The sequence below is a fragment of the Phoca vitulina genome, unplaced genomic scaffold (assembly GCF_004348235.1).
Source record: "Phoca vitulina isolate PV1807 unplaced genomic scaffold, GSC_HSeal_1.0 scaffold83, whole genome shotgun sequence".
Taxonomy (NCBI): Eukaryota; Metazoa; Chordata; class Mammalia; order Carnivora; family Phocidae; genus Phoca; species Phoca vitulina.
The window spans coordinates 4283135-4308336 of record NW_022589786.1 but is presented as its reverse complement, the minus strand read 5'-3'; the positions used below and the strand labels follow the sequence as shown (position 1 = coordinate 4308336).

General features: G+C 43.4%; 1 protein-coding gene and 1 pseudogene across 4 annotated transcripts in view; one reads left to right on the top strand and one right to left on the bottom strand.

Annotated features, from left to right (window-relative positions):
- The window catches only part of SLC36A1 (solute carrier family 36 member 1), a 253508-nt gene that overhangs the window by 215309 nt on the left and 12997 nt on the right, over positions 1 to 25202 (bottom strand). For all 4 annotated transcript variants that reach the window (XM_032395251.1, XM_032395248.1, XM_032395250.1 and 1 more), the window contains exons 3-10: positions 24338 to 24428; positions 23382 to 23470; positions 22830 to 22925; positions 20517 to 20601; positions 19898 to 20116; positions 15092 to 15190; positions 12293 to 12459; positions 7374 to 7543 (exon numbers count right to left, since the gene is read on the bottom strand). In XM_032395251.1, coding sequence (XP_032251142.1) covers positions 7374 to 7543; positions 12293 to 12459; positions 15092 to 15190; positions 19898 to 20116; positions 20517 to 20601; positions 22830 to 22925; positions 23382 to 23470; positions 24338 to 24428 — 1016 coding nt within the window. The remainder of the gene's footprint in view (positions 1 to 7373; positions 7544 to 12292; positions 12460 to 15091; positions 15191 to 19897; positions 20117 to 20516; positions 20602 to 22829; positions 22926 to 23381; positions 23471 to 24337; positions 24429 to 25202) is intronic.
- LOC116626101 lies at positions 7588 to 8882 on the top strand (annotated as a pseudogene).

Sequence of the window (25202 nt, the reverse complement as noted above, 5' to 3'; positions counted from 1 at the left end):
AAGAGGAGAGGCAGGTGGGTCCAAGATTTACCAGGGGAGGGACAGATTCATCGCCTGTCTCACATTTATTCTGAAGCTATGTCAACTAAAATGAATTCAGTTCCTCATTCACACTGGCCACCTTTCAAGGATTTAACAGCTACCTATGCCTAATGGCTACCATCCTGGACAGCACAGACCCAGAGCACCTCCATCACGGCAGAACCTCAGTGTCTGGTAGACAGCACTGTGAGGCAGCCCCTCACTGGCTGAATCTGCCTCGGGTCCACGGATATATAACTTTACAACATTATTATTGTCCCCAGAGAGGCTAAATGATAGAAAGTGACAGACCTGAGACTAGAATCCAGGGCCTCAAGCCCCTGGTACAGTCACATCACAGAGCTGACGATTAAGAAAAAATGCAAAATGATACCCGCAGGAGGGAGAAGAGGGGAGCTGGCTGATCAGCAGAAAGAGCCTATCTGTGAAGAACGGGAGGAGTCAGATGGTGGGTTAACACTCACAGGGATACACTGCAATTGTTTAGCAGAGAACCGGTATACAACCAGCCCTGACCTCTCTCTGCTCTGTAAAGGAAGTAGGGCAAGGGTTTTGAAGCCTGATGACAAAAGGGAATACAAGGATACTGAGTCTCAGATCTGCCTCTGCCACGGTTTTACAGCCCCGGGGGCAATGCCTTCCTCTTTCCTTATTCTAGTGTCCAACCATAATGGCAAGTATCCATTAACACCTTCAGTGTTCTGAAGTCTTCAGAAAGTCCACAGAATGTATAGGCTTTTAACTTGCCCTCCAAGTTAAAAATAGTCTGCTTCAGCCGTTAGCTCTTTCTAAATAGAGTTGGTGACCTCCCTCAGATCTTCAGGATTGAATTTGGAGGAAAGTTAAAAATATAGAAAGCTGATGACAAAATGATGGCTTTCTCATCATGGGCAACCGAATGCTCAACAAGAGTTGATCTGCTGTGTGACCCGGAAAAGGACACCTGCCCTCTCTGGGGTCTGGGTCTGCATCCGCCTACTGTCAACATCATAGTGATGGCTCCCATGGTTCCAGTTCAAGGGAGTAGTGAGGTGGCAATGGCACCGAGGCAGCAATCAGAACTGAGCCCTAGGAGAAGCTGGTACAGGAAGGTGGCTAAGAGTGTGGGCTCTGGACTCAGAACCTGGGCTCTAATCTCAGCTCCACCACTAACCAGCCAGCTATTTAACCTACTGCTGAATAGGGATGGTCACATGAAATCATTCACATAAAGAACTTACTGCACTAAGTGCACAATGAATGCTTCATAAATGTGAGCTAATGCAACCACCAGTCCTAGCACAAATGAGCTCACCATTCGGAGCCTCAGCTCGGTCACCCAGGAGGTCAGGTGACTGTACTAACACTGGGTGGTCACTGAAGTCTCACCCAGCTCTGAAATGTTAAGGAACTACACAATGTAGGTTTAGTCACTCAGGAATGTGTTCTGGGATATGTCCCTCAGCTCACTGTCAACTGGGAAGCACCATGTACTGCTCAATGGTGGCACAGCAGAGCAATGGGATTCCTCTCCGAGGACACATGGTTGTGCCAAAAACATAGCCTCCAGCCTGCCTGGTTTTGTGTCATTAAAGGGAGTGTGAATTAGTCTTCTGGTACCAGCCCCTAGTCTCCATGAATGCTCCAGCCCACTCAAGAGAAGGGAGACCTTTATCAGAGACAATGAGCCTGAGGAGGAGAGAAGTCAGATGACCTGCCCAGGCCCTCCCGGCTCTGAGTCTGCCATCCCCCCTCTCTCCCTCCCATTAACCTGGAGGACATATGGTACTTCATGATACGACTTAAGTGAGGTCAGATGTGCTCAACTTTATGATAAGAATTAAGTGGAAACAGCAACAGAAGCTTATATGATCCAAATCTTTTCTCAGATTAGACAGAGATGTTCCACTTCATCATGACATTTTAAAAGCAATCTAAAAACTTGTCCTTGTTTTTACTATAAAGGACATACAAGATAAGCTTGCTTAACAAAAATATCTTTTAAAAGTGGCTAAAGTTTTCTCTTAAAGCCAGGATCACAGGCCGCAAAGGCCCTCTTCCTGTCGTAGCTGGACCAGACACCACAACTGAACCCCAAATAAAGCCTGACACTGGAGAAAGATAATGGGGGAGGGGTGGGGAGAAGGCAAGAATTGTGAGCCTCCCACTAATATGCTGGGGAAAGAGGAAGACAAGAGGACCCAACCAAATTAGCACAAATAGCCCCAAGGGCTCAAACAGCAGGGGTACCTGTTTTGCCCCCATGCAAAATGTGGCAAACTAGTTTTAGCTAATTCCAGAGAGAGAATCAGGTACTTAAGAAAGATATGGGAGCAACCAAAACCTCTTCTAGCATTAAATGTCTTTACTCTGAGTTAAAGCCCTCTAGAAAGAGAAAGAAGGTAGAGACCTCAGGAAGCAGCCAACCAGGAATATCCTGCCCCTACTCTCTCCCCGCTCCCTCACAAGAACACCCCATACAGAGAGGAAGACAGCACACTCCTAACTAGCAAGTCACCGCCGTCTGCAGCAGCCTGGCTGTGGCATGTACAGCAATGGAGGACCGAGGACAACTCAGCTAGCCCATGTGATTAGTCAAGAGGGCCCCACTGGTATTACAAAACATCTTCCCTTAGGGTTAAGAGACACTAAAAATATGATCTTTTAACTGCTGAAGCAACACAAGGCAAATGACCATGTTTAGAGAAGGAACTGATTGGGATTCTGGAGCCTGTGGTTTTAGACCAGCAACAGAAAAGCTGACTTATGCACTAGAGAAGAGAAAGCACTTAAGAGAACAAACACACACTTAGAGAAATATGTTGGACACCTACAGCCCTGTGTCCAGAGGCTCTTTCTGCTGTTTCACTGTGATTGATGATGGTGAAGCCTACCTGTGTTACTCTCAAATGTCTAGAAATCTACCTTGAAAATTAACAACAGTCTTGAACACAATATATAATCTCACTTAGTGGGAGTATAAATTAAGAAGTACAAAAGCAAGGAAAACAACCTACATGTCCAACAGTAAAGGAGTAGCTTAGTAAATACAATACGCCAATATAATGGAATATCATGTGGCCGTGAAAATATTTATGAAGGATATGCATATTCATGATATAATATCAAATAAAAAGCAAAAGACAAAGTTCTGTGTATACTATGCAACATGCAGCCATGAGGAGTAACACAGAAGATAAAACGCAAAAAAAAAAAAAATATCATTTTGTTAAGTCAGTGGGATATTCAGAATTTCTTCTTCAGTAACTCCAGATCTAGACATTCTTGAAATGTTTTTACATTAGCTTTTTTTTTTTTTTAGCAATATTTTGGTAGAAATTTAAAATCAGGCTTGAAGCAGTTGTGCAGAATCACAGTTTAGACTTGAGAGAAGCCTTAGCAATCAGATACCCTGCACGTCTTACAGCTGAGGAACCTGAGGCCTCTCTCAGGAGGGTTCTCAGGGGCCCATGGTGCACAGCTCATTAACACTGCTGCCCTCTGTCTCTGCAGCTGCAGGATGGAGAAGTGTGAGAGGCCAAAAGGTGCCGAGAAGCCACTCTGTTTGGACCTGGGAGCTTCATACTCGATTGGGTCTGGCTGTTTGGAATGTTCTACAACTATGCATTCCAGTCCAAACAGGCCTTTTAATTGATATGGTTTTATGTTATTACATCTTCAACAATAGGTTTTTGAAATGTTCATACTTCACTGAAGTTAAGATGTTTCATGTGGCAAATGCCACAGAGAATTAGCACAAACCCCTGAAGGACAGGTTAATGCCTCATGGAACCTGAAGAAACGACTCTTCCTATACCTCTGAACTCCCTATGGAGCCAGCCTCTTCCAGCCTCTCCTACACAAACTCTGCACACAGGTGACCTGCTAAGTGCAATTCAAACATATGGGCCGGAAATAAATACCATTCCATATGCAATCACAACAAAATGAGCACCATTCCCTGACATGCGTATTCCCCTTTCCCCTCCTCTCCAACAGTCTGAATTAAGCACCAAAAAGTAGACACAGCAGTCTTTGGGTTTGTTCCCTTAAAGAGAGTGGTAAGAAAGGTAATTACAAATGGAAAAAAAAAAAAATGAGTCTGGACCAAATTCCCCTGTTCCCCTTGGGGGGTGGAGGGTGAGGAAGAGGAGGAAAAGTTGGGAAAAAGGACAAGAAAACACCATAAATAGCAATAAAACAAACTGCTATTAAAATTATGGGTATAATTGAAAATAATCAGTTCTAGCAAAGTTCTAAAATCATATACCAATTAACCTTATGCAAAAAAGATCTGAAAGTACAGAAAAAAACAAAAACAAAATAAACTCACATAAATACATTTAAGTTGGTGCTACAGTGAAATGCCTCTCCTCAATCCCACAATCACTTCAAAGTCTCCAGGGAAGGTAAGAGAAACCCGAGTGCTCAGAGACAAAGAGGCCACATCATTTAATAGGCTGACTGTGCAATGCTAAGTCACAACAGATCACAGAAGGGGAAAATAACTGAGTAAGCTTGAAGATCAAAACCAGCTTGTATCCTCTGAGCGTCACACTCTTTAAGGGAGATGAAACCCCCAGACAGAGTCAGGAAAAGCGAAGCAAAAACCAAGAGACATCTAAGGATAGCACAAGGTCTGTGAATCAGAGACTGCTGGCTCCTGTGGGGCGCAGTGGAAAGAAACCTGGCAGGAAGCAAGACATACGCTACTGGAGGCTAAGCCAGGCTTGAGAAGAAAATGGGGCCAGGAGAGGAATCAGGCCCAGCATCACTGCCCCAGCTCTTCGAGCAGGAGTAAGTTGGTGTCTAGGCAGTTAGAGCACATTTTACCTAGACAGACTTACCTTTTTTAGAGGAATCACTTTGAAAAAAGCCAATTATCTGAATGAACTACCCCCACCCTTTCTTCCAGCGCCCTTTGGATTCCAGAATGGGAACGCTGAAAGTTGTCATCATAAACTCTGTACACATGAAAGTGTCTCTTCAACACTTGGAAATCCATCCACAGAGAAACATATATATCTGAGTCAAAGCATTGGGAATTGCAAGCAGAAGACAGAAGCAAAATCAAGAGTACCTTAGCATATATTAAGGCAAATTACTGGAAAAGCAAGATACATCACATTCTTTCCTTTTCAGTTGCTCTGGGGCAATAGTGGCCTATGGGTAGCTCCAGGCACTGGATTAGCTGCTGAGTGGGCTTTTCCTATGGACTGGACTAGACAGGGCCAGAAGGTCTGCAAAACAGAGGCTACATACAAGGACAAGTGAGATTCTTGATTGCCATCAACTTGCTGGAGTTGGCAAAACCAAGCAGTCCACCCTCTGCCTGGCTCCTACCCAGCCCCATCCTGTAATAAATCCTTAGATAGAATGCTGCCCAACATTAAATCAGAAGGTCCTGGAAAGGCATTAAGTTCCTTTGCTCTACGGAGTTCCTTCCATACAAAGATCCAGGACACTACGCTTCACCCACATCCTTGAAGTACAATGAGAAAGAGAACTGCAGGTGGCTTGAAGAAATCTGTTCCAGGACAGGCATTAGTCCATTTCCTTGAGGAAGTTCATTCTGGGACAGGCACCAGTCTGTTCCTTGAGGAGATGCATTCTGGGATAGGCACTATTCAGTTCCCTTGAGGAGGTCCTATCTGGTATAGCCACCAGTCTGTCCTCTTGAAGAGGTCCATTCTGAGATAGGCACTAGGCTATTCCCTGAGGAGGTCCATTCTGGAATAGGCACTAAGCTATTTTCTGGAGAAGGACCATTCTAGGGTGAGGTACTAGTCTGTTCCCTTGAGGAAGTCCATTCTGGGATAAGCAATATCAGTTCTACTGAGTTCTCAGCTCTACTGAGAAGACCATTCTGAGATAGGCACTATTGCTTCCCCTGAGCAGGTCCTTCTATGACAGGCACTCGTTTGTTCCCTTAAGGAGGTTCATTCTGGGATGGGCACTAAGCTGTTCCCTCAAGGAGGTCCATTCTGGAATAGGCACTAAAGAGAAGTAAAGCCCTTTTTAGGATAGGCACTAGTCTATTCCCTGAGGAAGTTGTTTCTGGGATAGGCACTAGGCTGTCCCTTGAAGAAGTCCATTCTAGGATAAGCACTAAGCTATTCCCTTGAGGAGGTCCATCTGGGACAGGCACTAGTGTGTTTCCTTGAGGAGGCCCATCTGGGATAGGTATTAGTCCATTCCCTGGAAGAAGTCCATTCTTGGATGGGCACTTGTCTGTTCCCTTGAAGAGGTTTATTCTGGGATAGGCACTAGTTTATTCCCCATGTCTAACCTCTACTGCCCTCCCCTTGCTATCAGTCAACCCATAAAGTCATTTCTGATTTTCCAGACTATGATCAAATGCTAGACAACTTTCACATCATTTATCCCTAAAACGCTCCATTCTGCTTCAATTTAAAAACCACAGAGACCTATCTTTATTCCAAAGATAGAGGCTTGGACTGGATAATTTAAGAAGTTCCCAGAGAAGTCTCAATATAATAAACCAAGACATTTCTTTTCCCAAAACAATACAATTTTTAAAAATAAAATAAAAAGCCAAACATAGCCAAAAAGTGAAATCTAGATTCCAGCACTTCAATCTGGAAAGAAGTTGCAAATTTAAATTGGATATTATAGATCAATTTATTCAGGGGTTCTCTATTCTATCAACTCACAGAAGCTACCAAAAAGAAAAAGAAAAAAAGAAAAATTTATTTTTATTTTAAAATGTATACTGGTTTCAACCAACAGCAAATAGAGTAACATATTATGTCTTAACTCACACTCCTGGGTGTGTGGTCAGGGAGGAAGAATAAAACACAAAGTAAAAAATCAAACACCTAGGTTAATCCATACAGATTTTCTAAGAAACACATTTAGTATATGTCTAGTATAGTATCAGGTAGGCTCAAAAATGAAATCTAAAGGAATAGATTGTCACACTGGGAAATGATTATTTGAAAACACCAATAAACATGCACCTGCTATCAAAGTAACCTACACTCATATAGATGAGTTAAATCGCTCTCTATAGACTTTTACCTTACTCTATCGCAAGGACATGGGATCGTAATTTTATATCTTTGCTATGAATTATGACCATCACCGTAGTATTTTATGCCATATCTACAAATAAACCACTGTTCTCATTCTCACGTCCTTTAGAGCACGTATATAATCAATTCACTTCACCACCTAGCCAGGCCTCAAATCTGCACCTGAGACAACAGGTCAAGTTTCCTGCTCACACGCTACAACTGTTTCACTCCCAACAGTCTCTCGCTCAAGAAAGGCCTGGGGACTGGGTGCCCTTTGGGAAAGCAAACAAAGCAAGTATCTTGTGTTCTACTCACATGTCACGCAGACCAGCACGGTGCGCACGAACAGGTCTACGACCAGCTCCCAGTGCTCGGGCACACGGGACACGAAGAAGGGGATGATGATCTCAGCCGGGACATAGAACTGGAGGGCGTAGGTGAAGAAGATGCCGATGGAGTACAGCAGCTTGACCGACTGGTACAGCCTGGGGAGAGAGCCAAGACATGTTCAAAAGCCTGCTCTGCTTCCATGTGCACTAGCAGCGAGAGGGCAAAATGGTCTCATGGTGAAGTGGCCATATCTATCCAAGTCACAAATGCACGTGGTCCTTTGGACCCAGCAATTTCATGTCTAGGGATTTATCCTGCGGATATATTTGCACATGTGCACAAAAAATTGACATTCAACATATGTCACTGCTGCATTATTTAAGTACAAAAGACTAAAAACAGTTTAAATGTTAACCAGTGGGCAACTAGTTAAATAAATCATGGTGTCCCATATAGCTGTTAAAAAGTATGAGGCAGGGCGCGCCCTCTCCCTCCTCCACCGCTGCCGCCTCCTTCTTCTTCCGCTCCTGGCGCTGCTTGTGTGCTCGTTCGGTGCGCACCTGGTACCTCTTTTGTGAAGCGGCAGCTGAGGAGACTCCGGCGCTCGCCATGGCCGACGAAAAGCCCAAGGAAGGAGTCAAGACTGAGAACAACGATCATATTAATTTGAAGGTGGTGGGGCAGGATGGTTCTGTGGTGCAGTTTAAGATTAAGAGGCACACACCACTTAGTAAACTAATGAAAGCCTACTGTGAACGACAGGGTTTGTCAATGAGGCAGATCAGATTCCGATTTGATGGGCAGCCAATCAATGAAATAGACACACCTGCACAGTTGGAAATGGAGGATGAAGATACATTGATGTGTTCCAGCAGCAGACAGGAGGTGTCTACTAAAAAGGGAACCTGCTACTTTACTCCAGAACTCTGTTCCTCCAGACCAAGAAGACATTCTCAGTTAGAAAGCTGCAATTTGGTTCCACCATATCCTGACTACTACAGTATAGTTTTCTCTATTCTTTCATTTTCCCCTTCCCCATTCCTTTATTGTACATAAAGTAACTGTATGTGCACAAGCATATTGCATTTTTTTTAAACCAAATGGCCAATGGTATGTTTTGATCGACATCAAATGGAGATGGGATGGGGGGAAAATACTGCTTCTGTGAAAATAGCTCCTCTCTCCATTAGTGGCATGCTCAGTCAGCTCTTATCTTTATATTCCAGTAAGTTATTTTGCTCTCACTGTTTAACAAAAAAAGAACAACATAAAAATCCTCGCATACCTTGTTCGATTGCAGAATTTTAATGTTTTTCATTTATCATTGTAAAACGAAGGACAATTTTATAACTTTTTTGTACATAGCTGTTACATGTAGGGCAATCTGTCTTTAGGGATAAATTACTCTAATAAAAGAAATGAATCCTAGATAGTTTTCCCTTCAAGTCAAGCGTCTTGTTGTTTAAATAAACTTCTTGTTTAAAATGAAAAAAAGAAAAAGTATGAGGCAGAACTATAGGTGTTGATATGGAACTAGCTTTGTGATATTATTAAGTGAAAACCGCGTGAAGAAACAGTGTCTACAGTATGCTATAAATTGTCCAAAAAAAGAAAAAAGGGGAAAACACTCCCCCTCACACACACATACATATGATATTCTTACATATTCTAAACATCTCCAAAAGGAAATACAAGATATTGCCTCTGAAATGGGCAACTGTAACACCGGGGACTTGGGGGAGGCAAATGGAAATAAACATATACTGTATAGACTTTGAACATCTGCAATCTTTACCAGGGACCTATATCCTTTCAAAAATTAAAACAATTAAAATATAACAGGCCTTTTTATAGCCTCTCCTCCAATTCAGTGCTCCCTAGAATCAGATGGCGACCACACAGCCAAGAAGCAGGAGCAAAACCCATCTTTCCACTCCACTGTGGCCGTCTCCCTACTGCGGCTTCACATGCGGCTTCTCAGGGAGACCATTACGTCACCATCTGGTATCTCTATCTTATCTCATGCCTAGGACTGTGCAGAGTAGAAAACAAGTCTGATCCATAAGTACTCATGGATCTGACACGATCATTAAAAGGGAAGGCCACCCTGCCCCTTAGCAAAGCTCCACTTCAAACAGGACCCTCATTACATTAGGCAGCAAGAAACACGGGCCTCCCCCACCTCGTTGGAAATCTATTTAAAAGTGGTAACTATATTGTGTATAATGTGCATTGAATTTCTCTGTGGTTGAACTTAATACCTAGAAGATGTTCTTACCCTATAAACAGGAGAACACCCTGGGAGAGACTGAGTTTGACAAAAGGTCTTACTTGCTCCAAGAATAGATAATAAAAAGGCTTTGGAAAAATCAGCTGGTGGTTCTATAATTAAACTCAGTACAACACCAAAGCCTTCTGGAGTGCCAGGAAGTCTGGAAGCAGGATAGTCACCTGCAGGGACAGCTAAATAAATTGTACCAGAATGGAGGGAGAAAGATTAGAGTAGCTGGGTTTGGAGCATCAGAGGAAAGAAGACAGGTGCTTATCTATAGCTTCGGATTATGTGGGCTGCTTCTGTTCCTGCTGATCCATTTATCTCCAGTTATGCCAAGCTACCACCTGGCTCTTGAAAGGACAGGAACATTTGGAAATTTAAAAGCAGGCATCAGAGTGAAAGATTTCTGAAAACACTAGCCCATTGCAAGGCTACCACTTGGCTGGCCACACCACAGATCTTGTCCCCAGACCCCTGCTAGTTAGGGTGTCCTGTGTTAAACACCAACGGCAAGCTGAATAAATGTTTTTCCCAATTTTCTCCACCTGTCCTTGCACAATGCCTCACTGATCGGAGCTCTAAAAACATGCACAGGCAGGTCAACCAGGCCAGCCTGAAAGGTCCTTTTGATCCCCAAGGCACTCAACAAGCTTTTCAGTGTCTGCTCAGCTGCCCTCCGCAATGAAATTCTAATCTTCAAAAGGGAACTGTTGCTTCAGACACACCCTGTGATAGCTACCTTTTCATCTTTTTTAAAGGTTTTATTTATTTATTTATTTATTTATTTATTTATTTATTTATATGAGAGAGAGCGAGAGCGAGCACACATGAGTGGTAGGGAGAGGCAGAGGGAAAGGGAGAAGCAGACTCTCTGCTTAGCAGGGAGCCTGTCACGGAGCTCAATCCCGGGACGCTGAGATCATGACCTGAGCTAAAGGCAGATGTTTAACCGACTGAGCCACCCAGGTGCCCTGACAGCTACCTTTTTAGTTAGCATTTCAGTATGTCTTAGTGTTGCCCTGCAATACAGTAACCAAGAGCTAAGCAAAGTGAGATACAGAAGGGCTCCCCACAAGCCCTCGTCCATGGTGACAGGCCTCCACCTGCACATCAAGCCAGTAACTGCCATGGGAGAGGCACAGCAGAACCTGAGAACCTAGCCAATTCTCCCTCCTCTCTCCCTATTTGGAATGTTTAAGTGAACTGATGGGATATTTGGCCCTTCCAGGCTCAGATTTCTAGGGAGGAATGGTATTTCAGTCACCTGATAACCAATCCATTTGGCGTACACCTTCATAGGAATTCCTCTTCCCAAGTAGAAAGCTCAGGGCAGTGTCCTCCTTCTGATAGCATCAGAACAGTATTACAAAGTGCTTTCTCATGAATAGCATTTGGTCTTCATGACAACCCTGGCAGAAAGAAATGACTATTCCTGGTTCCCAGAAGTGGGAGCTGAGGCAGTGAGCAGCTGTGACATGCCCAAGTCCACAGAGCTGGACGTGGCAGACCACCTCTATCCTCTACACACCAGTTGCTTCCTGAGAACATCTCCTCATTTATAAAACGCTCAGTCCCCGCATTTAATCCTCCTTTTAATTCAAAAGTCATCCCCTGGGTGATGATCATGTGCCAGGCACTATGACGGGTGCTGGGGTGCAATGGAGCCCTGCCCTCCCAGAGCTGATCATGTAGGGAGATCACAGTTCGGGTAAACGGGCAATTATAGCACTATGGAATAAGATTTAGGCTAGGGTCCAAATGGGATCCCACAAGAGCAGAAGAAAGGGGCATCAGACCTAGACGGGAAGTTGTGGGTAAGACAGCAGAGAAAGTTTCTCAAAAAGAGTGACTCCTATGCTAAGTGAAATAAGTCAAGCAGAGAAAGCCAATTATCATATGGTTTCACTTATTTGTGGAACATAAGGAATAGCATGGAGGATATTAGGAGAAGGAACGGAAAAATGAAGGGAAGGAAATCGGAGGGAGAGATGAACCATGAGAGACTATGGACTCTGAGAAACAAACAGGGTTTTAGAGGGGAGGGGGGTGGGGGAATGGGTTAGCCCAGTGATGGGTATTAAGGAGGGCACGTATTGCATGGAGCACTGGGTGTTATACGAAAACAATGGATCGTGGATCACTACATCAAAAACTAATGATGTACTGTATGGTGACTAACATAACATAATACAATTAAAAGAAAAAAAAGAGTGACTCCTAGACTAAGTCTTCCTGGCCGAGTAGGAATGAGGTGCAGGTAGGGCTAGAACCTGAGTGGGACTAACAGGCACCTTAAAGGTTTCGCCTCAATCAGAGGAGCAAAGGGAAGCTCCTCAGGGCTCTCAACAAGGAGATGCACAACTGACTTGAGTCTGAGATGGCTCATACAGGTAACAGAGAACAGGTCTGGAGAAGGAGTAAGACTGAGACAGGTGGATGGGTCCAAAGGCTCAGTGCACAGCCAAGGAGGGATGGTGCTGGCCTGGGGGTGGGGGTGGCAGCAGTGGGCTAAAGTGAAGTGAGCTGATTAAAGGTATAAGGAGGAGGGAAATCCACATTCTGACCCATTAATTAAAAAACAACAACAACAACATCCAGTGTTCCCAGGCTTCTATTCTCCCCCACATACCAGCAATTGGGCAGGTTGAGGGTTATACTCCCTTGGATATTAGCTCCAAACTGCAGGTACCCCAGACACCCCAGACTGATGTAGAGGGCAGTGATGATGGCCATTCCCACGTACAGGATGATTGGAAATTTCTGGGGATCCTTCATTTTGTTTTCAAGGGGCAGAACCTATGAGAGTAGTGAGAGAGAAGAGAAAACGGGAAAAAGTAACATTAATGGCCAAAATAAATTGTAATCTTCTCAGAAAAAGTAACTGCTTTATCCCCAGGATTCCCCAAAAGCACATCTATCCTTTACCAGACAGATAAACAGAGGCAAGTTATTTCCTCAGAGTTGGAGGAGATACCCTGCTTCCCACGTGGAAGCGGGGAAAGTCCTGAGGGCGAGGGCAGGCAGGACTGGCCCCAGGACTCCTGCCCAGGCCAGCGCTCTGAACTCCTGCTCCAGGGTCCCCACGGGCTGGGGGTGCTCTCTGCCTCTTGGCACAGCCACGTGGCAGCTGCTTCATGCCCACCCGGCGCAATGGAGAACAGACCTCGTCTGAGATCACAGCTCTGCTAACCTGTCCAAAGAATGCAAAATGTAGGTCAGGGAAAACTGCCACTCTAGTTCCCAGAAACTGTTTCCTTACCTCCAAGAGGGCAGGTGCCAGCAGTGACATGTTAAACCTCTGACTTAGAGAAACGGGGGTGCTGAGGGTATCACAAGTTAGAGGATGGAGAGATCCAGGCTCACAAAATGTAAAACAAAACCCACTTTCCAGATTCCTATTCCAAACCACTGACCTTGCTGCCCTTTCCCTCACAGCAGAGGACATTCCAAAGCAAAGCAAAGGTCCCTTTGAAGACTGGTTCCTCTAGGAACAGGGAAAACAGAAGCTGTGACTGACAGGCTTCACAACCTGCTATCAACTGCATCTGGCATGGCTGGCAAGGAAAAGCAACGCAGGGCAATGTCTAGCTGCCCCACAAACCGTCTTTGATCTTGTCATGACACTCTTTCTCCTCAAACACTTGCGGCCATGAAGCGGAGTGGGTCGGTGCCAGACGCCGCGGGCCTGCTACAGGCCTGGTGCCGCGAGGGGCGCCACAGCTCCGCACTTCCGACAGGGCCTCAGCACCGCACCCCCTCCCCAGCTCAGGGGGCTCAAGCTGCAGCTGATGCACATCCAATTAGAAACAGTTTGTTAGCCCAGTGATGGGTATTAAGGAGGGCACGTATTGCATGGAGCACTGGGTGTTATACGAACCTTCCATTACCTTTTATGGAGAGTCTAGAGAGCCAGAGGGCAGGCAGCCCATCTCCTCCGTGTCTGCCAGGCCTGGGCCAGTGGCACAAACACAGAGAGAGCAAGAGCACAACAAACAAACAGCGAACAGGGGCCCTTCACCCAGTCACACCCAGTAGCCCTCAAGTCCAAACTAAGAGTCAAAACAGCATTGTTTTCCCCCCTTATAAAAATAGAAAACAGAGAAACCTTAAAGTAACAGATAATGATGATTATAGAATGACTCCATTTCCAAGCCTTGGCTGATGAAATGATGCAAAGAGCAACTTCTGCACTGCGCTGTTAGGGAAAAATGATCTATTCAGCACAATGCTCCTTAAGAACCCAGGGTCTCCGGGCAGCTTTCCACACTTAACTCAATCTTTTCTTTCCAGTCCCACATACGTGGGGCCTCTTCCTCACTGGTGCAATATGGGCCATTTCAGGCCTCAACCCCAGCAGCAGGAAAACATTGTGTTTGTGAATCAAGGGGAGACATTCTTCCTGGGCACTGAGAAGCCCAAAAAAAGAGCAAAGCGAAAGGTGTTAAAACTCAGGACAACAACTTACACACTGATCACTTAGAAAGCCTCGCTATGATGTTAGAGCCTTAACCCATTCCATCAATACCACCGGGGCAATTTCTTAGTATTTTGACAAAAAAAAAAACTCTCCAGCTTCTAGGTTTTCTTAAAAGTATATAAGGTGATAGAGAAATCAAAAGAGGATAAAAAGATATTCCATGAAAGGAAAAGTGTCTTCCCTTTTCCTAAGCTCTTGGCCAGCAGAACTAATAATTTTCTTCAAAGAAGAATTCTGGACCTTTACGATGAAAAATATAAATAAAAATCAAATTAGGTACAACTGAGTGGCAGATTCCTCTCCTTAAGGAGAATAATTGGGTGAAATCACAGCAATGATGGGGGAGGCTAAGCCAGGAATGAAGGCTAAGGCTATTTATCTACACACAAAAAAATACAGCACATCAATGTTCCAGGACAGAGAGATAATTTGCGTGTTTAGTGATTTAATAATAAAATCAATAGTATTATTAATAAAAATAAAAATCATTTAATACTCACTATGTGTCAGGGACTATGTGAAGCACTTCACACATATCTTACTTAATCCTAACAAATACTAATGATTAAGTTCACTTTTCAGAAGCAAACAATGAAGGCTCAGAGAAGTTATGTCCTTACAAAGTCACACAGCTACTCCTTGGCAGAGCCAGGACTCACCCCTAGTCAGTCTGACTCTAGACCCTGGGTTCCCAATTGCCACGTATTACTGCTTACTGCACACACAGGGGATGACTGTGCAACACAGGGGGTCTGAATGTAAACGTTCTTAAATCACATACAATTTATTTTCAAAAGCTAGAGCTGGGAAACTCCAGTGGAATCCCTGAAATGCTGTCTGTTAACTGGCCAATAAGTTTCAGAAGATAATTTCTAATAGCATTTCCTCAGCCTTCCATCAAGCAACCTCAAGGACACCAAGGACAACAGATCATCACAATGCAACTCTTACCATCCCAATGCCTTCAAATGCAAAAATGGCTGTGCCAAAGAACAGAGGGTAGGTCTTCCAGGGCGCCACCAAGGGGAGGCGGGTGGGGTCTGGGATATTCTGAAAGAGAAAATAAAACAAAGTAAAGATTATACAGAGATTTGAGATTTGAACTCCAACATCAGAGAGGTCACATCTCTTCCTAAATCCAAGATCCTGTGAAGGGAGAAAGTCTGACATCTGACAGATGATCTGGGGGACATTTAGCTTTTGTATTTTTTTCCCTTCAGGCTGAGAAAACCCTACCTGCATTGGGGAAAGACTATAGCCCAGTGTACTATAAAAAACTCAAATGCTGAAGCTTGCATAAAAATAGTTACCTTCTTTCATTAGGTAATCCCATCCCCAGAAATTTAATCCGAATAGGAAAAAAAATCAAAATATAAAAAAATTAGAGCAAAGTTATTTAATAGTAATTAAAAACAACCTAAATATTCCCAAACAAGTGAAACAAGTTAGTTTACTGCACATCAACCATACCACAGAATATTATGCACTATTTTAAAAGTAAAAATTGAGATAACTAAGTAGCAAATGAAAAACTGCTTATGAAATACTAGAACATTAACTTTTTAAATTTACATATTCACTATAATACAACTACATAAACACTCCACACAGATAAAGCTGGAAGGAAAGGTGGAAGATTTTTAAAAGAGCTCTTTTCTTTTTTTTCTCTGCTTTTCTTCCTTCTTTCCCTCCTTCCTTCCTTCCTTAAGAGAAGGGAGGAATTCCCTTCCTTCCTTCCTTCCTTCTCTTAATTCTTGTGAATGAGTGGACACTTGAAAAATTTTATTGATAAACACCTGACAGGAGTACTGGAACATTTAGGGACAAAATAGCAAAAAAAAAAAAAAAAAAGCATTTAAAAATAGAGGCAAATAAAAACCAAGGCAATTGTTAACTGCAGGTACAATGTAAAGATGTACAAGCAGGAGGTGCAGACACAGAATTCTCCCCGGCTCACCACTGAACAATAGCCCCAGTAATGGATAGCATCAAAGGAACAGGACTCAGCATGGGAAAGAAGCTTCTGTCCTTTCAGAATGTGGCTTTTTCAAAGATGTGCATACACTGCTTACATTAAAATGAGAATTGATTTTAAAACTGCCTTTACAATGTTTTAAAATTGATTTAACTATAGAGATATTTAGATAAATATGGGTCACACTCCAACAGTATAACAGAATAGTATCAGTGAACAAAAGATCTAATACTAATCTCTGTAATAGGCTTCTCTTTGAAAGTTTTCAAAGCAATTATACTATAGTCTCCCTAAAATACAAATAATTTAAAAAAAAATTTTTTTTTTTCCTGAGCCCCTGCCTATAAAGATCTCTTTATAAGAAATATTTCAGGGGCGCCTGGGTGGCTCAGTTGGTTAAGCGTCTGCCTTCAGCTTAGGTCATGATCCCAGGGTCCTGGAATAGAGTCCCACATCGGGCTCCCTGCTCAGCGGGAAGCCTGCTTCTCCCGCTCCCTCTGCCTGCCGCTTCCCCTGCTTGTGTTCTCTCTCTCTCTTTCTCTGTGTTAAATAAATAAATAAAATCTTTAAAAAAAGAAAAGAAAAATAAATATTTCAGTATCTGGAATGAAGACAGACTAAGAAATATTTTTGCTCTACAATGAGACAAAGAGTGAAATTGCCCTGTAATTATTCCTGAATCACAGTGCAACTTAAGTTCTTGGAAACAGGAGCAATCTGTTGGTTAGTGGATGACTACTGCCCCGGTTCATACATCATATCTGGCTGAAGTATCAGAGAGGGAATTTCAGAATACATGTCTGGGGATACTGGTGTGAAGGAGACCAGCAGAAGGAATTTATAATTCTGCATACTTAATGATTGCTACTGACTTAGAGCCCAACCCATTAAATGAAAAAAGTTTAATGGGAAAGAAACACATTAAAATCAGTTCATTATCAACATATTGTCTCCTCAATTCTAGGATACTATCAATTTCAGTGATAATAGCTTTTTGAGAAAATGCTGTTAAATGTACATAGGATTGCAAGATGTACTCAATTTTGGAAATATTATACCTGTGAAAAAACTGCATCTCAGAATTAAGGAAATGCAGTGATAAATACATTTATTGGGAGCCCCCTCTGGGTGCCATCTGTCAGTCCAGGTGATGAAGCTAAGGGGAAACCTGCACAGGCGGAAGGCCTCAGTCAGCTTCCTGGGCTGGCGTGTGCATGAGGAGCAAGAGCACCAGTCACACACGTGCTCAGGACTGGGAAAAAATTCAGAAACACTGGACAGCGAGAGAAGATGCTGAGACAAGACAGCAGTAACAACAGCATCAGCAACAAAAGTGACCCAAACGGAGCATCTTACATACCTACACACCTACATACCACATCAAAATGAAGCTACTCAACACTCAGCCAAACCACCATCCTCCCCAGCTCCCCCAGAGCAGAGAGCACTGTGTGATCTTACACACGGCTCCTGGCTGAGCCCAGAGGCAGGCTCATACTCGCTCTGAAGAAATCAGCAGGGCTGCCTCATCCGCACATGCCAGTTGCATGACACACAGACAATGCTCTGAACGGACACTGTCTTCACCTGGGACTGAGACACTGTCGGAACCCATATTCCCATCCCAGCCCTGCGTTCACGGCAACCACCGCAGTCCAACGACCTGCCGTGCTTTCAAATTAAATGCAGCACCTGTGCGCGTCCATGTGAGCTTGCCTCGCTCACTTTAACGTCCACTGCGGTGTGTCCCAGGCACTGATTGAGATCTCTAATTACAAAGTTAAATCATGCATTTATTTACCCTTCCTTGTTTTATCTTAATTTGACAGAGGTAGAGATGGAAACTCTCTGGAAATGGTCAATCATGCGTTCACGGGACCTCCTTCCATTCACAGAAAAAACAGGTAACGGACAGCAGTTTATTTTATTTTTAAAAACCAGTTCTGCAGAAGAAGAGTCAATTATCCGCCACCCATCCGACTTCCTAAGACAGGGGAAAACCAGTAAATGCTTACTGAGTACAATGTTAATCTAAATTCATTATATCATATCCTCAGTGCAGGAAGTGCTGTTTTACAATGCACTGTTTTCCTAGAAACCGTATCAGTGAGCGACCGGGTCACTGTTAAGCAGACCGTATTAAAATGAGTCAATGTTCACCTGTCAGACTGACCGAAATTAAAAAGATTGATAATACATCTACTTATGCACTATGGGAGGGAGTCTATATGAAATTGGTAAGTAGCTTTTGGAAAAAGCAACATGGCAAAATAAAAATTCAAAAGTGCACACTCTTTAGCAGCTACACCTCTACATAAATACCTTGGAGAAGTATTTATACGTGTCTACAAAAAGGGAGGCCGGAGAATACTCACTGTCCTAATACTAAAATAACACTAAAAATTATAAACGACCTGACAGTCCACTGAATGGGGACTGGTTCAATAACCTGTGGTGCATCTATTCTCTGAAATACTATGTAGCAATTAGAAAGAATGAGGTAAAACTATGTGTATCAACATGGAAAGCTCCCTGAGGCATTGTCAGGGGGGAAAAAGCAAGGTAGATGAACACTACATCTAATAAATTTTTTCTAAAGATTTTATTTATTTATTTGACAGAGAGAGAGACAGCGAGAGAGGGAACACAAGCAGGGGGAGTGGGAGAGGGAGAAGCAGGCTTCCCGTGGAGCAGGGAGCCCGATGCGGGGCTCAATCCCAGGACCCTGGGACCATGACCTGAGCCAAAGGCAGACGCTTAACTGACTGAGCCACCCAGGTGCCCCTATATCTAATAATTTTTAAAACCATGTTAAAAAAAAACAAGACATACTTTTGTTTTACATATTTCTCTACATACTAATACAGTGTGTAGATACATTCATAAGACCTAGACAGAGACAGACCAATCACATACAGTGGGTCCCTGACAGAAAGAGACTCAGGGTGGACATGTGGTTTTCAACATTTGTGCTGTCTGCATCTTAATGAAAAGGTACTGATGAGTTCTTTAGAGAATTAAATTTAAATATCTTTTTTAAAGTTATGCTTTTATTCCCTGGCTTTCACTCTTTTCCTCTTCTCAAGTCTTGGCAAAATGCACTGTCTCATCTATAAAGAGCCACAGTGTTTGAGGGCACATTTTTCTCAGCCTGGTCTTCTACCCATCAACATACAGATGTCCTCTCTTGGACTACCTACACACCTGCCCACATGGGCTCTGTAAGAGGCGGGGAGACAATAACTGGATTTATAATTCTGACAAATAAATACATAACTGGAGTGGTAAGGCATTATTTTATCTAAGTATTAAGTCAGAGAAGTTGATTTTTGTTTTCACCTTAATATTCTTCTATTTTCCCATTATACAATGATTCATGTACTAACTATCCAATTGGAAAAAAGTCTAAAGTAGTGATCTCAATGGGGATGATTCTGCACACACACACATACCACCACCCCCACCCCCCCAGCACATTTCTCAATGTCTGGGGACATTTTTGGTTGTCATAACTTGGGGCATGGCTGCTACTAGCACCTAGTAGGTAGAAAGCAGGGATGCTGCAAAACATCCCATGTTGCACAGGATAGCCCCCCCCCATAATAATAAAAAATTCAGATAATAAAAAATTATCTGGCCCAAAATGTCACTAGTGCCAAAGTTGAGAACCCCTGATATAAATATACCACACATAAGTTACATATCCGTATTTACGTTCCACTTACTTGTTTCATTTGCTTCTTTGATTATATAATAGGCAGAGGGAGAGCCTTGGCTCTTACCTGCACAATGAACTGGTAGAGCATAACCAGGCTAACAAGCATGGTGATGTTGGCCAACAGAGAGAAGATGGACAGGACTCGGAGGTTCCTGACAAAAACCAGCAGCACCAGGAAGGGCAGGAAGGTAAGCATGTAGAGTCGCGAGTCCATGGTGGGCGTCAGAATCACTGTCTCATTGTTGTGGCAGTTGTTGGTGGTCCCATTGGCTGCTTCTATCACCTAAATTGAGGGGAAGAAATGCAACAGAAAAGGCCTCTCAAATGGCAAAGGCCAGTGTACCTCCCACCAAAAGGGGCTCCTAACTAAAGGCTCCGTATGTGAACAAGGCCATACAGAAGTCCACAGCCGGTGAACCATCTTCCAAGATCTTCATAATTGTCATCAGTAACCCAACTGTCTCAGCTGGGTTTGATCATATCTTACCTAAAGACAGGAGGCTAGACATGGTATCTTGAAGATTCTCAGTGCCCTAGGTCTTTAGATGAAATTAAGCAAAAGACACTATTCTATGTAAGATGTTAAAAATCTTAATTCTTTTGTTGACCAAAACTGGCTTAGAAGGAATCCTAAACTAAAAGTCCACTCATCTCTTGCCATTTTTTTTTTAAAAGGGCCCTACCTGTTTAAAGTTGTCAGCCAGAAAGACAAAATAGACACAGCAGAATCCCAGCTGTGTGACGATCAGAAAGAAGTCCACAATGTGCCTGCAGATGGGGAAGGGAAGAATACAAAGATCAGGAGGATAAAAAGCAAGATTCCCAGAGAGATATGTGTTTGAACAGTGCTTTTTCCCAGGTCATCATAGACCCTTCCCACCAGATGACAAGGATGAGTGTGCCCTGATAAAAGGAGAAATTGTGCTAGGTGCCACCAGTCTGGAGCTTTGGAGGAAGGTGAAGAAGGTCCTGTGTGGTGACTGAGGTCCCCTTCCTATGTCTTGTGTGGAATGCTGCACGGGGTCAGGCAATCCCAAATCAGAATGGCCAGAGTGGAGCATACACACCAGGACCACAGACTAGTCCCTTTGTCCTCCTCCTCCCCACGGCCTGCCTATGCCATCTCACACCGTTTCTTCTAAAACTACAGGGAGCCCTCAGCATAAAGCCCAGGAAGTAGACCCCTTCACCATCTCTTTCTCTAACTTGGATCCAAGAACCAACCTACTCTCACATAAATACACAGGAATAGATGTACCAGAACAGACCGCTGGTGGAAGCACTGTTACAACAACAACTGGTGACAACCTAAAGGGTCATCAAAAGGAAAATGATTAAATGACAGACCATTCTTAAATGGAGCAGTATACAGCAGGGAGAAAGAATATGTTACACCTATATGTGCTGATAGAGATATGTCTAGGACCTTTAAAAAAAAAACAAATTTCCAAATAGTATGCACAGTATGGTCAATTTGTGTAAAAAAAAGGTTAAGAACATGTGTATGTTTGTATACATACAGAAAATTCCAGAAGTATACCCATGCAACTGTGACCAGCATATACTTTTATTTTTCACTTTATGAATGCCTATTTTGTTCAAAAAAAATTTTTTTTACCATGAACACACATTAACTTCATTAAAGAAAGAAAGGAAATAAGGAAGGAAGGCGGAGGGATGGGGAAAGAGGGGTGGGAGTTGGGGATAAAGAGAGAAAACAGAGGGGAAGATAGGAGAGAAGAGAAGAAGGATGGAAAGGAGGGAGGGAAGAAAGAATCAATCAACAACCAACCAGCCAACCAGTGGTGGCCACTTGGCACTAGGGCTTCTCCCAGTCACAAAGAATGATCCTGCTGACAGAATCGCAAAATAAACCTGCATCACAGGAGGAAGCTGACTACGTGGGAACTATAAAAGCCTCCCGATGACCACAAGAAGTTTTCCTGGAGAGCAGAGCTTTAATGTAGTTCAATTTAAAAAGAACAGAGGGGCGCCTAGGTGGCTCAGTCAGTTAGCATCTGACTCTTGATTTCGGCTCAGGTCATGATCTCAGGGTCGTGAGATGGAGCCCCACCTCGGGCTCCATGCTCAGCGGGGAGTCTGCTTGAGATCCTCTCTCTCCTTCTGCCCACCCTCATGCACACAAGTGCGCTCTCTTTCTACCTCTCTCTCAAATAAATAAATAAATCTTTAAAAAAAATAAAAAAGAATAGAAAAGGAATTGGCACCTAATGATATCAATTCTCTATCTATGCACATATCATTTACTCAAACAGGAAACAAAAATTAGATATTTCCCTCTAGGCATATGAAAAGTTACCATAAGGAGAAATTTCCAAACACCCCCCCATTTCTTGAAATGTGTCTTTCCCCAATAAACCATTGGTTCTAGCTCAGCTCATCTCTTCCTTAAGCCTTCCTTCTCCTGCCCAGTGTCCTTCCCTTAAAGCACCTATCATGTGCACTTCTCATCTGGCACAGGCAATAGTCCTTAAATCTCCTCCCTGTCTGAGCTTCTAGGATGCACTGCTAGCTCATGATACTCTCTCTACTGGTATAGACTATTCCTGATCTCTTGTCCTCAAGCTTCCCACACATCCTTCTCCTTACAGAGACTACAAGTCCCTAGAGGACCAGGATCACATAATTTACCCCAGGAGGAGCCCCCCTCCCAATACCTAGAATAAGTGCACCACTTATAAGAGAGTGATTAAATATCTTTACTGAACAAATGAGTGAATTAAAAAATAATCACTCATCATAGACTGCCAAAGCTAGAACGGCCAGTTTACCAATGAGGAAACCAAGGACCAGAGAAGAAAGGCGTCACAGAGCTAAGGCCACCTTAGAAGAGTGCTTGCAGATCTGAGCTAGAAGCCAAATCCACAGACCCAATGCTCTTTCCATTGCTCATACTATCTGCCACATCTCTCCTCCCTGTCTGAAGGCCTCCACTCTGGGAGTTCACAGCAGCAACAAAAGAGAAAACTGTTTACCTTCCCCAGTGTGCGTGGTTCCGGAGCCAGGAGCTGGGGCTGGATTCCAGTCCGTACATCACTGTATCCCCATAGTCCACAAAGGGCTTGTTCAGCCTGGGGTTGGGGAGAGGAAGGGCAGAGTGTGTGGGTTTGACAATAAGTGGCAGAACAAAGGTAGCTCACTGAGACCGGGACCAGTTCCCCACCTGTCACCCTGGAGAAACCACTGAGTCCTGCATCTAATGCTTTCAAGGACCAGAAAATGTTAAGTCGACAGGCCAGTTACTTTCTTATAATTAACAGCCATCTGGTAGAATCATTTCAGTGGGGTAAATACTACAAAGCGCATGGAAGTAGAACGTGGTCTCTGTCCCCTGGACATAAGTAAATATGACAGATGACAACAAACTGAAAAAGAACACAAAAAAAAACCAGGGAAAGGGAGTGCTGCAATAATTAGCAGTCACCTTTAGCTAGCACAAAGAATTTAGAGTGGTCTGCCTAAGTCCTCTCTTTCAGTGCTAGTAACAGAACCCAAAAGGACAATTTGGCAGCTCAGAGGGCTCTCACCTGCGGCAGAAGTGGTGAGCGCATTTCACCAGGATACCCATGCAGTGCACAGCTACAAGGCCTATCACCAGCAGGCTGAGGGGACCCATCTGGAGACAGGTGTTGCGGACAAGAAAGAGAGAGACAAGCAGGTAGAATTAGGAGTGAGTCCATGGAGACTGGATTTGGAAATGATCAAAACGCTACTAAGGCACCTTCCAGTGACAGAACTTCTGGCACAGCATTACAGAGAGAAATGTGATCATGGAGATCAGCTTGGTGAGAAGGGCACCATCTGAACCTTAGCATGCCTTCGAAAGAGTTAACCTCGTGGAAAAGAATGACACAAGATAAGGCTGTTCTAAAACAGCTATAAATCAGCCAAACAGAAGGCTCCTGTGGTCTGGGAAGAAGAGACAGGTGAAGGGGTGGAGGGAAGGGGAAAGTTCTCATTAGAGCAATGCCAGATCAGGAAAAACGGCCCTTAGCTAAGGGCCATCCACATCTCTGAGCTATCTCCAGCTCTAGAGAAACCAAATGGCTTTAGATTATAGCCTATAGGGGATGAATCATAAAAGAAAAAGTAAAATTCTCAGAGTTGGCCTCCTAGGGGTGGGGTGTGGAAGGACTATGTAGAAAACTAACAAACTTCTGTTACTAATTCATTAGTTAATATTATTGATAGAAACTCTCTGAGACATTTTAAGTACATCCTCCTCACCACAGAGTAAGCGCCATGAGGGCAAGAATCTCTTCTTTATTCACCAATAATATTCAGAGCATAGAACAACATCTAACACACAGAAGGCCCTCAATAAATATGTTTAAGTGAATGAACACTTGAATTTTGCTCTTTCTGCAGCTGAATTAAAAAGCTCTCCATTTTTAAATGTTTTAAATGAGATAGATTTAAAAAAAACACACACCATCTCCTAAAATTTGTCATGATTCTTCCCTCTGCCAATGCAGACCCTTACCAAGATGCCAGCATTTTTCACTGCCAGAGGCAGCCCCAGGAGTCCTGTGCCAATGTTGCCTTTTAACAGGTGGATCAAAGTCTGGAACCATCTGAAGTGGGAAGAAAGTAGACAAGGGCATGTTAACAATAATGATAACTAACATTTATTAATCATGTCGCACTGTGCTAAGTGCTTTCATGCATTATCTCATTCAATTTCCACAACAACCCTGAGATATGTATTTATTTTATGCATGAGGAAGACACTTGCTCAAGGTCACACACCTAGTAAAGAGTTTAGTCAGGATTCAAACCCAGGCAGTCTGACCCCCGAGTCCTCTCCTGGCCTCTGTGCTATAAGCTCTGTTCCCTGTGGCATCTCCAAGAACCCCAGCTCTCTTGGAGATCAGACCAGAGGGACACCAGGGCTCTCTGTAGGCACTTTATCCTTTCCTAGTGGCTCTGGCCTACATTTCACCGGAGCTGTCCACTGTAAAGACTCAGATCCAAAACTGCAACAGAGGATGACAAGCATAAGTGTGAAGTACAGACACTGGTGTGAGAGAAAGATGAGGGAAATAAAAAACAGAAGCCCAGAACCCATAACAGAAAATTTTATGCAAAGTAAACAGATCAAAAGGAATATGGCACTACAATCAGCCAGTCCCTGGTGTACTTCGCATTTAAAAAAAGTCCGGTGATGGGTATTAAGGAGGGCATGTACTGCATGGAGCACTGGGTGTTATACGAAAACAATGGATCATGGATCACCACATCAAAAACTAATGATGTATTGTATGGTGACTAACATAACATAATAAAATAAAACAAAATATAAAAAAAGTCAAATGCCAGAGTCCTAGGATTGGAGAAGGCCTCTTCAA